This window comes from Tinamus guttatus, unplaced genomic scaffold (assembly GCF_059628265.1).
Source record: "Tinamus guttatus ecotype Peru unplaced genomic scaffold, ASM5962826v1 Tinamus_guttatus_pri_ptg000456l, whole genome shotgun sequence".
Lineage (NCBI taxonomy): Eukaryota > Metazoa > Chordata > Aves > Tinamiformes > Tinamidae > Tinamus > Tinamus guttatus.
In genome coordinates this window covers 47637-62502 of record NW_028288990.1, presented here as the reverse complement: position 1 = coordinate 62502, position 14866 = coordinate 47637, and the positions used below count along the sequence as shown (strand labels likewise).

Genomic DNA, 14866 nt, shown 5'->3' with positions numbered 1-14866 from the left:
TGGAGCAAGTTGGCACATACTAGAAGGTAACACTGTCAGATCCCTTGTTCACGGCGTATTTGCAACAGGACATCTCTTCAAGGCTCAGGGGCCACAGGGGTAGAAGTCCAGAGGGTAGAGGGCTGTCAGCGCCCCTGGTGGGTTACGTGGTTCTTGTTTCTGAGGATGGGATCCTCGTAACTGCTAGCGCAGGGTGGTGTGGAGGCTTCCAAGGGTAAGCCCTGCTGTTGGTATCCATAGTTAACATTCCCACAAGGGAAATGGCGAAGCCTAAAGAGAGGCACTTCTTTAACATTTGCTGTTAGGGAAGATGGCTCTAGTAGCAGGGAGGAGCCTGGTAGCCTGCCAGTCACAACGTTGGGCCCTACAGTACAGTTTCCTTCAGGCCCCAGATTCTCCCTCTCAGGCTTCTCTTTCTCCAGCAGAGAACCGCTTTTGCTGGCCTGCTTCTCCGCAAACCAGGAACCGTATGTCGGATTCCAGAGGTTGGTGGGCTTGTTTCTGGTGCCTTGGCTTTTGTGCAGCTCAGAGAGGGGATTGGATTGGGTGTAGGCCATGTTGACATGTCCTCCTGCTGAGGCTGACTGCACCTTCCCAGGGACCGGGAGTTCCAAGGCTCCCACCTTCCCTAGAGGTTTTCCAGTAGTGATGGCTGATGGCAGTGAGGGTGGAGAGGGCAGAGCTCGCTTGTCATCCTTCTTCTCTTGGTGTGCAGAGACCAAGAGAGGGGGAATCCCTTCTGGATCTTCTGGGCGCATTGCTACCTTCTCCTCTTCCTCAATTGATGGGCCATATTCCACTGGCAAAGCAGTGTTGATGACATCTGGATCCTGCAGGAGAAAACAATGGGAATTTCTCAGTCTGCCTCCACCCTGTATGCTCAGACTCGAGCATATATCAAAGGCAACTGACAGTTGGCACTGCATGATCAGAGCATGCCTTTCTCATCACGGGGCCACATCCCATGCATGGGGGGGATGCTGACAAAATGCAGTTAGCTGAGGTACAATGGGACACCCTTAAAGTTGAAGGGGGATAACCTTAAAGTCTTAAAAAAAAAATCCAGAACCAAACATAAAACCCACCACAGAACAGCAGAGAGTATAAAAATAATGGAAAAGATTTTTTATGTCCAGATGAATTTCCTATGGGAATGTTGTTTTGGAATTATTATCATCTTGAACTTTATAAAATTCTCAAATACTGAGGCAGTTACAGCCATGAAAGTATTGCATTCCCAGAACAGGGGAGAAATGGGAAGGTAGATACAAGGCAATACTGTCCAGACTAGATCTCTAGCATCCTGGGCCCACAGAGACTGGGGTTTTGAGCTATTTAAATAGTTCTGAAAATTAAACTGAGCAAAATGTGGTGATCTGGGCAACCTTTAACTGCTGCTAGATGCCAGAGATAACAAAAAACAGTCTCTCCCATCCAAGATCCAAACACACATGAAAAAGATCAAGCCTCCCAAACAGTGAAGTAGACAGTAGTTTGCTGTCCCATTACTTACAGCTGGGAAAGCAAACGGACAGAGGAAAACCACCACATGAGCCTGCACAAGAAACCTGTACTAACATAGGCAACAGAACATTTTTCAAATTATCCCATTCTTTCTAGGCTATAAATGGTGGTAAAAAATCATGTCTAAGCCTGGAAAGCCAGACACATCCTCTTCCTGCTGTCTAGCCTTGTAACCTGCATTCCTTGGCATTTATCTCTGAACTTGCTTCTCCAAAGTAGTCAGAAATTTCTCACAGCCACAGAAACCACCTGTAAAAGGTGTTCTGAGTCAGGGCTGTTTCTGCTCAGTGCTGACCATATCCCAAAGGTTACAAGGACTGATGTGAAGCACAAGGGCATAAAGATGCTGGTTTGTCTTACTTCTTGCTAGAATCTTGCTAGAATTTGTGTCTTTATAAGCAGAAGCAGAGCCACAGATTTGCTGTTTTTCTTTATGGCTGGATGAGTGTGTGCTCTTTTGCTTTTAGGCCGTGAAAGATAGTAGGATCTGCCACCTGATAGGGTAAATGTCCCATCAGCCTGTCCCTGTGCCAGTCACTCTGCACTGTAGTAAAGAGTGCTGCCTTCTCATCTTACATTCCGGCTCGCCTACACTGCTCCTCTCCACCTCTCTCATGGTAGATGAATGAAGACCGATACCTGAGTGCAGTACTCGATCCTCTCCAGGATTATGGCAAAGTTTGGCCTGTCTTCGGGCTGGTGCTGCCAGCACTGGGTCATAATGCGGTAACTGAAAGACCAAAATGAGAGAAGCTCATAAACTCCAGATGCTGTTGGTCCGTAACAACTCATCACTGCAGCCTGAAAACCGTGAGCACACATCACCCTCCAGCTTCTAACAAAAAAGGGTGTGGAGCATGCCCAAGTAGGACAACTCTTGCACATGTAACCCCTAAAATGTGACCACGGGTGGGGTGAAGTCTACAGCACTGAGCCTGCTGAGCAGGATGCACTTTCATATTTAACCTGAAACACAGCGATATTGTACAATCTTTAACTAAATAAGCATTGGTCAGTACTTTTCATAGTGGTTCTCTAAGGCAGGTGTCACTGCCAATAAAGATGTTCAAAAAGTTAGGTCAGTGAAGATAAAATCAATCTCAAAAATCATTAACTTCTGACTAGACAACAGAATTCAAAATGGATACTCATTTGCATTAATACATCAAAGTTACAATTTCATACACAGGGCCAGGGCAGTTTTTAGGTGGATCCATTCTTCCTCCATTGGTTACAAACTCCAAAACCTCCTGGTTACTCTTACTAGGGTAGGGCATATATCCCAAAGACAGTATCTCCCACAGCAATACACCAAAGGACCTGAATGCAGAAGAGAAGGAAAACAAAATTCAGGACATAGAAATCACCATCATCATGATTCAGGGGACATGCCCTTGGATGTAGTGTCGTCACTATTGCTCTTTGCAGTCTGTACTCAGCCATCTCGTGGAATTCGCTGTTGTGGGACTGAGATGTGAACAAGCTGTCTGACTTTTATGGCGGACTATGAATCATTTAATCAATGCCCACAAATGACTGTTAAATGAGCTAGATCATGATTCAGGTAGGTAAACCTGATGATTCCTCTGCCCTTGTACGCAGCCCTGTTCAACCAGATACAAGTATCAAACAGACTGTTCTGAGGCATCAACCACTGCTGCAGGCTGGACTGAGGCGAGCAGGCTTGAACACCTCCGACAAAATCTTCCTCTTGAATAAGCAACTGTGCTGGAGATGATGTTAGTGAATTCTTACTGCTGACTCTTGAGCCTCCTCCCTGTATCTCAGGGAGTACAATAAAAACGATCCCCAGCTTGCACTTCCATCCTGGGCCGTGCAGTGTGGAAGGCAGGGCCCTGGGATACTGGCTGAGACAGGGCCTTTCCAAAGCATTGGTTTGGCCGGATGCTTGGAAGTCACCAACTCGTTGCTTAAAACTGCAGGAGAGCTATAAGTAGCACCCAGCAACTGCTTGTCTTGGTGCTGACAGACAGGCAGCAGCTCAGCTGTATCCGAGAGCCTGACCCTGTCCCGCAAGGCCGGCAGGGATGGACCCTGCCTGCAGCCTCCTGCTAAACCTGTGCTGCTCTCACTAGCAGGGACTGCCACCTTTGTCAGGGAGTAAACAAGGCAGCACCTGATCTGCCTCAGCCTCTCTTCCCAATAGCATCTGCCTTGGCACAGGCACTGATGTTTCTGCCCCTTGTCTCCTCCAAGATTGTATGCTCTGAAATCTTTTGTTTCTCTTTTCAGTAAGAGGAACTTGAACACAAACATGTTATTTTTCAAAATATTTGCACTTTAAATAATAGATTAAAATATACAGAGAGAGAGAGACAGAGAGAGAGAAGGAGAGGGTGAGAGAGAAGCGAAGTGCACCATGTATCCGTTTTTGATGTAAATATCCCCTCCATGAAAGCTTCGGGAGGCATCCACTTGACGGGCAGCATTGCACACCCACCCTTCCGATAGTAGCTGGCTCTGCAGAGAACAAACAAAACCAAGAATCAGACATGTATGTCACAAATCATTCCAGTTATCAGCCTAAGGAGGGCCTAATTTAGCCAACACTGTGGCAAAGAAAGTGCCGAACAGACACGTTTCTTCTCTCAGTAGTGGAACCCGGAGGACACTAGTGGAAAGGGGCAGACGGCCGAGGCGGCTCCGTCACCTCCCCCGCCTCAGGCCTGACCCAGTTAACTGGGGCTGGCCTGTGCGTTCCCCCAGGGAGCTGCTCACAGAGTGAAGTTGCTGCTGGCAAAGCCCCCCTCTCTCCCAAAAGTGCTTGCCGGCCACAGCCACATCTCCACCTCATCTCACGTTAAGCATCCTCACCACAAATAAACACAGCCTGTCCCAAATGTACCAGTCCAAAGCACTGCAATTGAATCCAAAAGCCTTAGAAAATGCTAGGGACTGCCTGAGGAGGACTCTTGGCCCCTATAGCCAGAAGCAGGAGTTACAAATGTCATCTCCCATGGTCCTGAGGCAGGAGGTACACCCTGGACTCTTTGTCACTGTCATTTAAAATAAAGCCTCCAAGGCCCAGGCCCTGTGCTGACAGTTGCAGGAGGGTATTCATGCAAGCAGGTGCCACTGCTCATGACTACACAATCTGAGTATCCAAAGAGTTTTCCTGGACACAAAAACACCCCCAAACTTCAAAGAGTGCCTTTGAAATCTCAGTGCCAAAGCCTTCACCTTGGCAGACAGTTCTGTGACTGTGTAACTGTGACAGATGCTACTTTGTCCAAACTCACAGTGGGGCAGAATGGGGGCTCTTTGTGAGGGAAAGAAAAGGGAGAGGAAAACCCCCAGCTCACAGGCATATCCATTTTGAAGGTGGCACTCACCTCAGGCTGTGATACCCTCAGACCTCAAACAAAGCAAGGCTAGGCTTGGCTTAGTAATTGCCCAAGCAGGGAAAAAGAAAGGTAGACACCCAAATAAACAATCTGAGTGACTGAGTACAGGGCAGTTCTCCTGCGTCAGAGGCAAATCAATTCCCTATCACAGCAGCACAGGGTGCTGCACTTCTGGAGGTGCTATGTGGAAGACATCAAACTACAGCCTTGACTGCTTGTGGTCATTAAAGATTTCCTGGCACTTGCAAGAGCAAGTAGTTAACCTTGTGTCCTGCCTGAATTCCAGTTTGGGTGATTACATTTTCCTGACCTTCCTCTGCACCTTCCTCCTCTATGTGCAGTAAATTGAGGAGATTTACTGATAACACCAAATCAAAGGGGCAGGGCTAGTATCAAGGAGGAAGATTAAACTCAGAGTGATTTGGGGCCACAAAACAGAAGGGCACATCAGTGCCATGCACTATGGAGAAAGTAGAGGCAAGAAATCGTAGTTAGAGTACAAGAGGGAGGAGAAATGCTGCCTGTCACTACCAGACAATACTCAGAAGAACACACTCAGGAAGTGGGAAAGAGTCTTCAGAGCACAGTTAAACTACAGGTGAAAGCAAACATCAACGCAGGAATTCCTCAGGGCAGGATCACTGCAGTTTCATGCCTTGCTAAGGTTAAAAAGAGCAGCACATGAGCACACTCTCCTAGGCAAATACTGCTCCTCCCTTGTTGTGGGGAGCTTCCACTTGCTGATCCCCCGGATTTAGTCCTGCTACCTGTATATATCTCGAGCCATTCCAAAGTCTCCAATTTTAGCCACTCTCCCAGGCCCTCGACAGGTAAGGAGGCAGTTCCTGGCAGCAATATCCCTACAAGGAAAGGGAAGAAAAGCAACAGAAAAAGAAGAACCACTTAATCATTCAACAGTCTTGCAAACCAAAAGGAAATTTCCTGAAGTGCAGACACTACACCCAAAGTAGTTAGTGTTTACGGAAAGCTAGCAACATGCCAAATTCTAACCCCAGCATTAGAAGCAGCCCTACTATTTAAGACATTTCCTCCTTAAACTTCATTTAACACCTTCAGCTGAGCGTATGGGTCTCCTGTGAACCTCCCTTTACTACAGCAGCTATTAAGTCTCTAGGGAATAGCAAGTGGGGCACTTAATTTTCACAAAATCAAGCTATCTTGCTTGATGCAGATATTGCTCTGAAGACAGGTATGGGCCTCAATCAGAGCATTCAGGTAAAGCTCCCTTTCCATCCCTTCTGGACTAAAGTAAGCCTTGAGATGTGAATATCATAGTGGTACATCTTGTGTATTACTTTTACAGAAGTGCTAAGCAAAGTTTGGCTACCACAACCCACAGCCCCTTGCAAAGCTGCACACTGGTCCATGCTCTTCTGATGCAGGCAAGGTGGCCATGCACATTCAACATGAACAAGAGCAGCACAGGAGGAGAGGGAGCCAAAGAACAACCCCTGCCATCTCTTGCTTTTGTTGCTGCCGCCTGTCTTGTTATTGTTGACTTTACAGCTGGAAGGAATACAAATGTGGCTAGTCCTAGCCAGGCTAAGTGCTATGACATTCCCTCATGCTTTTCTAAATTAGGGTTGCCAAAGATCTAGAGGAGATGCTGGAAAGCTGCGACACATGGGAAAAATATCTAGATTAACTTTACTACTTATATTGGTTGTAAGGCTTCTTTTAGTGTATTCTCAAGAGTGCTAGGTAGACGGATTATTTCTCATTTCAGCAATCTCAGTGGGTGCAGAAAAGCACAGGGAAATTTCTTCTCTTCTGAAGACAGTACAGTGTACTCCCTTCCCATTTAGCTTTTTGGAAGGATTGTGGAGAAGTTAGCAGAGATTCCGCTTTTATGAGTGAGCTTTTACCACTCAATGGACTTCCTGTGTCTGTCTTGCTCTGCCATATAGACTTTTTGTTCTTTTGCTGGGATGTTTGCATGGTTCTGCTCAAAGCTATAGACAACATTTTGGACACTTCTCCAACACCCTGTCCTGTAGGAGCAGAAAATAATAGCCTCAAGGAGTTGTACTTCTTCCTATGCTCCTGTAGCCATTCTCTGAGAGCAGGAAGAGAAGGACTCTGGAATGAGCTGACTGGCAACAAGTAAATTTGGTGCAGGAACAATTTTAAGGATTTTTTGTCAGGAGATCATGTTGCCATTTGCAGATTAGCTAAACAGGCTGCACAAGTGCATGCACTGAGACAGACATCAGATCTTGGGTAAAAAATTACAAACCTCTGCCACCTGGTCTACTGGAGCCTTTTATGTTAATTACTTCTATTATTCAGGTTTTATCTACCTTGTTTAAAGGTTTCCAGCCACTAGAGTGCAGCAGGACATAAAAATATTAGAGCATTTTCTCCTCTGCTGGACCTTATGCACGATATGCCCATGCTGACACAGGTGTGTTCACCTACCTGTGAATGAAGTGGTTCTCCTCCAAGTACTGACAACCACAAGCAATGTCACGAGCCACGTGGAGCAAGTCCAACATGGAAAGAGAAGAGGGTTGGCTCTACCAAAAGACAAGGGACAAACTTCGATTAAAAGCAAGAACACGACAAGAATCACCACTGGTACAGCAATGGGAACTCTCCCACAAGGGATGTAGCTCAGATGTTAATACACACGGGAATGGGTATGCTCATTATGGGCATGCTAAGAGACAGCATTCTTACCCAAGAACTATTAAAAGATGAACAGGCACCTTGTCATACAAATCCCAGTAACAGACTCAGAAAGTTAGATCAAATATCCTCCCGCTGCAGGCCATTTTCCATCTCAATCAGGATTCTCCTTTAAAAATTTCCCACTATTCTTGAAAGATGCAAATGGATTTCCCCTAGCTCTCCTGGGAGAGAGTGCTGCTGTTTCAACTTGATAATATCTTTTTTTGTGACGATACATAGCCTGAATTGGTCCTCATGCAGTTTCTTTCTATTATTTCTAGTTCTTCACTCTCTGAAGTCACCTTGAACAACAGGAATGACATTTTGTATAATGGCATGAGTCACATTTGCTCTTTCCCTCCTCCACATCTGTGTAGGTTTTATCTTGCCCCTTAGAGCATTGATATAGGTTCGCTTAGCCAATGGCTACAGAAGATTAAGACTGCCAGCTCCTTCTTCCTGACTCTCTGATAGAATCTCCAGCCCTTGCCAGCAGGAGCTTTAGTGAACAGGCTGGGCTTAGAAACAGCTCACACTGTGGGCCTTTGAAGCCAAGCCATCAGATTCTGCCCTGAGGTTTGACTCACTGATCCCTGCTGCCAGTCCTAGGCAGAAGGGGATCATTTCTGCCAGACAGATGACAACGAACAACTGGGTGGCATTTCTTCCACTGCAGCTGTTCCCTAAGGAAGTAGTTCTCTGTGGCCTTAGTTATTTGACTAAACAACCCCATCCTGTCCTCTAGCTTTCTCATAACACCCACCGTTCTGCCTCGTGGCAGGTGCACCTGCGCCCTGCTTGCTCCTGCTGATGCACATACCAGGACTGGTTTTCCAGTGACAGGGACTTCTGCTCCTGCCAGCCTGTCTGTTGTGAGGAAACATCTCTCCAGACTGCTGTGATGCTGTGCTGGCCACCCCCTGCGCTAAAACACTGCCGGCTGGGACTGGAAGTAGGTCCAGGCTCTGTAGCAGTAACTGACCTCTGGGCATTGGCTAGTAAAATCCAAGCCCTAATGTCTTCTGAAGGGGTTGGAAAAAACCCTAGCCTTGGTATTTGACTAGCAAAAGAACTGAAAAATGCTGTATCTCTCTGCTGGAACCATGTCCGTTTTTAAACTGTGGTGCCATAGAACAAAATGTTTGGTGACTAGGAACCATCTGACTATTTCTTATTATGCACACACTACACTTAATTGCATATATATACCTAATTGATTCCTTACACAGAAGATTGGACTGCATGTCCCCTGCCTCTCCATCCAAGCCTTTCCTTTTGCAGAGTAGCAATTTCCTAAAAATATTAAAACCTTCCTTCCTCTCTATTTTTTTTTTTGGCAGGTCAGGGAGAGGAAGGTTGGGGGAGAATTCTTTTTAGACCTCTGTGAGTTAGAGTGGCTCACCAGCATGGCCACAATAAGGGAGATTGCAGATGCTGTTCTTTCCCTTTTCAGCATGCAACTAAAGGGTCCACCCATTCCCTCCATTTCTGAGCAAGTCTCAGAAACCTAAAGTGAAAACTGAGCAACAAATTCAATTCTTTACCATGTAGAAATTGACTCCAAAACTGAGCCATACTGCCTGACAAATCAGTAGGCTGAAGCCGCAAGCTGATTTGACTGGCAGACTTTTTTTTTCCTTCCACTTCTACTTGTTTTTCCCCTTTCCTCCTTGGATGAATTCCTTCCACCATTTACTTGGCTAAATGCAGCCCTAAAACAAATGTGACTTCTCAGCCAAGGACAATTTAGCCCAGCAATTTCTTTGAAAAATGTAGGGTTTGTATTCATTTTGCAAGGGGAGCAGCCTTGAGATACCGAAGAATTCACTTCTCATCTCAGCTGTTTACAGCTTTTGCTCCTCAGATGAATGGACAATGCCAGCTGGAAAGCACTGGCACAGCTGGAAAACAGTGGACACCTTGGAAACACTAACATGGCACGACCCTGGGTGAGGTTGAATCTTGCTAAAGGTAAATGAAATTTTGTGTATTGTTCAGTGTCATCACTGCTCTGTAGAATATAAAGGATCATTTGCTACAGTTTACCTTCCAATCTTGATTGTTTCTTTATGTATTAGAAGGATCACTGCTGAACTTCCCAGAGCAGAGAATTCTGTAACGCTTCTAACAAGTGAGGCTCCAGTTCCGGGCATCTCTCAATCTATCAACCTGAACTACCTCTCTCCAGAAAAAGAGTGAGAGGTAATCCCATAAGAGACATGAAATCTTATTAGAAATGGAACAGAGAAACCCCTCAGTGTCATAAACCCTGGACCTGCAAAGAAGTTTGAATCTGTAGCTTAGGAAGTTGGCCCATTTTATGAGACCGATGCCTGACTGGCATAAACTGACAATCACAGAACTGTTAAGGTTGGAAGAGACCTTTAGAGGTCATCTAGTCTAACCCCGCTGCACACGCAGCGTCACCTAGAGCACGTGGCACAAGATTGCATCCAAGCACCCCACAAAAACCTTTGGTATTATGTCAGTAATGCTGGATGAACATTTGGCCCACATGTCTGATTATTCTTGTTCCTAAGCAAGAATTATCATTACTTGTTGGTCAAACGCTAATTTCATGAACACAGATGAACAATATGCTGTGCTGGCAGCATCTCAGTCTCTGATGAAGTTGCATCCTATGTCCTATACCTCTTGCTGTGGTTCCTTCAGCTTACCACTACATAGTCCCTAACAACGTCTCAGGTTCCTCCTTCCTTTATTTAGTCTCCTTTTCCACTGTTCCCTCTGCTCCCTACCACGATTTCACCAGCAGGGCATGAGACAGCTTGCTGTATGTCCTGCTCCAAGCAACACATCCTCTCACTGGCCACTTGCAGGTAAAACGATGCAACTGTTTCACTGTGTGGCTGCTCTTGAGCAGTGCTTTCTCCTTTCATGAGCCTTGTGAGATGTTAATGCCTTTGATACCTCTGTTTTGACTGAAATCAGTAAATGAGTTGAAAGTTAGAGAGAAGGGAGAAACCCTGGGGGATGAACATAGAGAATGAACAGGTAAATCTTACGCCCACTGGAACCAGACTGAAAGCAGAAGTAGGGTGGGAAAAAGGCACTGAGGAAAGCAGCTGTATAATACAGAACTGAGAAAAACAAGGGGAAAAAAAGGAGGAGTGCAAGGAAGAGGAAAGGTAAAGTACAGAAAACAGCAGCATTAGCTCACATCTCCTGTAGTCTCAGGATCAAATTAAATACTGGAAATAGAGGAGCATTGTCAAGTTGCTGGGAGCTGCCCCTATGCATAGTAGTTTCATGGCAATCTCAGACAACTTTACTCAGGTCAGAAAGGACAACACAAGAGAAAAGGAAGGAGAGACTGTGAAAGGAGAAAGAAAACAGTAAAGAAGCAATGTTTGCTGCCCTTGGGATGAATGATCTGCCTCTCCTGACACTACGTTTCAGAAAGTTTGCACCGAGCTACTAGTAAGAGACAGAAACGAAAGCTCTGACATGCAAAGAAGAACTCATGAGTAGGGTAAGGGTAAAGAGAAAGAAATGTGTCAGATCAGAAGGCTCTAGCAACTGCATCCTATGAAGACAAGGGACTTTTCATCCACTAAAACAACTACTTTGTTTTACTGCAAGGTCAAAATTCCTGCTGTTCGGGACAAATGCTCCTGGTGTTTCCTCACAAGCCCTGATCACTACTGAGCGGGATTCTCCCTCTAATTTAATGAGCCAAAAGGAGGCTTCCACTGTGAAGTGATGGATGCCCTTGCCCTACAGCATCTATTTCTCCTGCCATTTCATACAGCTCCCACAGCCTGTCTTGGCAGCTTAAATTGAAGCACCTATCAAACAACATATAATGGCTTGTTCTGTTTTTCCCTGCACCAGGTGAGAGCAGAGCCCACATCACAAAACATGAATTTCCCCTCACCTGCCACCAGGTTTAGCCCATTTGTATGAGCTGACAGGAACATCTGTAAGCGCTACAGAAAACCAACCTCTCTTACAAAGACTGCCAGCTCAGATTTTAAACATCTTATATTCCTGAATGCTTAGCCTTCTCCAGGCAGCAGCCATTTTCTTGTATCCCATCCATCCAACACTGCGATGCATCTGGGCAGCGCACACCCTTTTTAGTAGTTCTAAAAACTAGACTGCAAGGAAAAAATAGTCAATCTCTTTCCAGATGTCTCAGTGAAGACTCTTCTCTATATCCATTAGAGACAATTATTGTCTTTTCTGTACTTGCATCTTCGCAAAAAACAGCAGAAACAAAGTAAGACAGTGGGATCTGCCAGTAAACATCTGGCAAACCTTTCTGGTCCAATAGCCCAGATTGAACTTTATTCTTCTGAAGTACTTACTCCTCTTGAAAGACACAATTTCTTACATGTTTCTAAGTGATTGCCATTTCCCGTTGAAGCTGATTATACTGGGAAAATCTTTGAAATTCAAGACTCAGTCCAGTCCTGTTCAATTTATTCATCAATGACCTGGATGAAGGCACAGAGTGCTCCCTCAGCAAGTTTGCTGATGATACCAAACTGGGAGGAGTAGCTGATACCCCAGAGGGCTGCGCTGCCATCCAGAGGGACCTGGATAGACTGGACAACTGGGCAGTGAAAAACCTCATGAAATTCAACAAGGCCAAGTGCAAGGTCCTACACCTGGGGAGGAATAACCCCAGACATCAGTACAGGCTGGGAACCAACTGGTCCGCAGCTGGAGAGCAGCTCTGCAGAGAGGGACCTGGGTGTCATGGTGGATGACAAGTTGACCATGAGGCAGCAGTGTGCCCTCGTGGCCAAGAAGGCCAATGGGATCCTGGGCTGCATTAAGAAGAGCGTCTCCAGCAGGTCGAGGGAGGTGATCCTGCCCCTCTACTCAGCCCTGGTGAGGCCACATCTGGAGTATTGTGTCCAGTTCTGGGCTCCACAGTACAAGAGGGATGTGGAGCTGCTGGAGAGAGTCCAGCGCAGGGCTACAAGGATGATCAGGGGCCTGGAACATCTGCCCTATGAGGAAAGACTGAGGGAGCTGGGCCTGTTCAGCCTGAAGAAAAGGCTGAGGGGGGACCTGATCAGTGTCCATAAGTACCTCAAGGGAGGCAGTGAAGAGGATGGGGCTGGCCTATTTTCACTGGTGGCCACCGATAGAACTAGAGGTAATGGCCACAAACTGAAACACCAAAAGTTCCACAGGAACTTAAGGAAATTTTTTTTTACCAGTGAGGTTGATGGAGCACTGGAACAGGCTGCCCAGAGAGGTTGTGGAGTCTCCTTCTCCAGAGATCTTCAAAACCTGCTTGGACGCAGTCCTGTGCCACATGCTCTAGGTGACCCTGCGTGTGCAGGGCGGTTGGACTCTGTAGAGGTCCTTTCCAACCTTAACGATTCTATGATTCTATGATCATATGACTAAAGATACTTACTATAAAGTCAAGAGCTCCAGGCTTGACTTTCTTCTTGCCTATGACAAACTTACTTCTACTGACAGACTTCCACAGAAATGCACCTGATACGCAGTTTAAATAGTAACCTCCTCCTGTTCTTCCCCTACATGTCTTGAATATACGACTCGGCCACATTGTCCCTTCCTTTTCCCTGCGCGTTCTGCCACTGCAGCTCCTGATAGCTGTAGATTTACGTGTTATTTAATCTCCCCCTCTTATACAGTAATGGACTTCCTCGCCAGTAGCTTTTCTCTGCCCAACCAGATGAGTTCAAGTGGTCCCAAGACTGTGGTTTTGGAACAGATATTCCAAAATCCAGTTGCTCGACTATCCAGTGAAGATACTTGGCTTCCACATAGCAAGACAAACTGAAACCAGAATCTCCTCAATTACAAGAACAAAGTGGCCTTGAATAAGATTCCCTCAATGCTACTTTTTGCACTTATGAACAAATGTTGAGATTGGCTCATTCTAAAAGAAAAACAGTGAGGAACTGTATTCATTGTGGTCAGCAACACAAGCTGCCAGAGGGATACAGAAGTCTTTGCAAGTTTTGCAAAGAGAAACAGCTCCTCTCCTACTTGCTTACCGGTCTAGGCCGTGTCTCTCTCAGGAATGATTTCAGATCACCTCCAGCCATGAGCTCTAGCAGAATGAAACGGGGCAACGCCTGCAAACTCACCCCGATACAGCGCACAATATTCTGGTGGTTGAATTTGCTGTGGAGACAAAGAGACTTGGTCATGAAAGTGCTTTGATCCAAAAGCCACAACTACAGAAAATGAATTTTTTTTTTTTCAGAATAAGTAACACAGCTCGAAGGCAGAGCAAATGTACAAAGCCAAAGAGCTGCCCTTTTACTTTGTGTCTGTCTTTTTCAATTTGGATAGTATAAACATGTGTGAATTTTCCAGAAAATTTTGCCCTTAATCAATTAGTGACTCGTTTTTTACATATTTTATAGATATAGATTTACATATTTTATGGATATTTTACAATATTTTTATGGACATGATCCCTCAAAGCACCTTTTATCCTACTACTGCTGTGCTTTGCAAGTTGGAACAAGTGCTTTTCTATCTTTTTAAAACACACCTAATAATAAGAGCTTCCATGAGGAAATCCAGTTCATCTTGCTCTGAACACACTTCTGGCAATGTCTGGAAAAGAAAGAACAGGATGGGAATGAGAGAGCAAGTTTAAACTTCCAGATGTGAATGCCTGATACAATCAAACACTGTCTGCAATTGTCCCAGGCTCTCTAAAAGAAACCTCAGGCTATGGTAATGACTAGGCCGTAACTAAACTAGACTGTGAAATGTGCTGAGAAATACACATCAAACAGAACATACAGTCCATTGATGCCTCTGTCATCCTCCTCTCAGCAAAGCCCACACTGTCAGAGCAAATACCCTCAAATGGGTATTTTATGATTCAAACAGGCACAGTGCTGAATACACAGGACTCCTTTGCGTAGAGGAGGAGGAATGACTACATTGCACTTGAGCTCCCAGGCAGTAGTGCTACGTCCCATCAGGTATATGTAACTAGCAGTAGGCCTGTATTGCAGTGTAATTTACAGGAAAAAAAGCAAGCTAGCTAGGCTGCTGAAAGCCTGAAAAAAACTCCTAGGGTCTCTTAAGATTTAGCTATGCATCTAGTGCATCTCTCTCCTGTAATAGAGTGGTGAGATCCCTGAAGAACCAGCCAGTCTCCTACCTGCAGCCTCTTTGTATGAGCCAATTGCTCCTGACCATGTGAAGATTTTTGGCCTGTGACTCAAAACCTTTGGACAGGTTGCCATACCAGGTGTATCATGTGAAGAATGGACAGAGGACAGATTTATTTCTGATCTCTGCAGTCTACT

General features: G+C 45.6%; 1 protein-coding gene across 1 annotated transcript in view; it reads right to left on the bottom strand.

The window, feature by feature from the left end:
* Positions 1 to 66: 66 nt before the first annotated feature.
* Positions 67 to 14866, bottom strand: part of ALK (ALK receptor tyrosine kinase) — a gene marked incomplete at its 5' end in the record, with an annotated part of 60330 nt that continues 45530 nt past the window's right edge. The window contains 8 exons of the mRNA XM_088532167.1: positions 67 to 830; positions 2164 to 2254; positions 2710 to 2844; positions 3904 to 4005; positions 5657 to 5749; positions 7329 to 7426; positions 13589 to 13718; positions 14095 to 14159. Of these exons, the coding sequence (XP_088388293.1) occupies positions 126 to 830; positions 2164 to 2254; positions 2710 to 2844; positions 3904 to 4005; positions 5657 to 5749; positions 7329 to 7426; positions 13589 to 13718; positions 14095 to 14159 (1419 nt within the window). The remainder of the gene's footprint in view (positions 831 to 2163; positions 2255 to 2709; positions 2845 to 3903; positions 4006 to 5656; positions 5750 to 7328; positions 7427 to 13588; positions 13719 to 14094; positions 14160 to 14866) is intronic.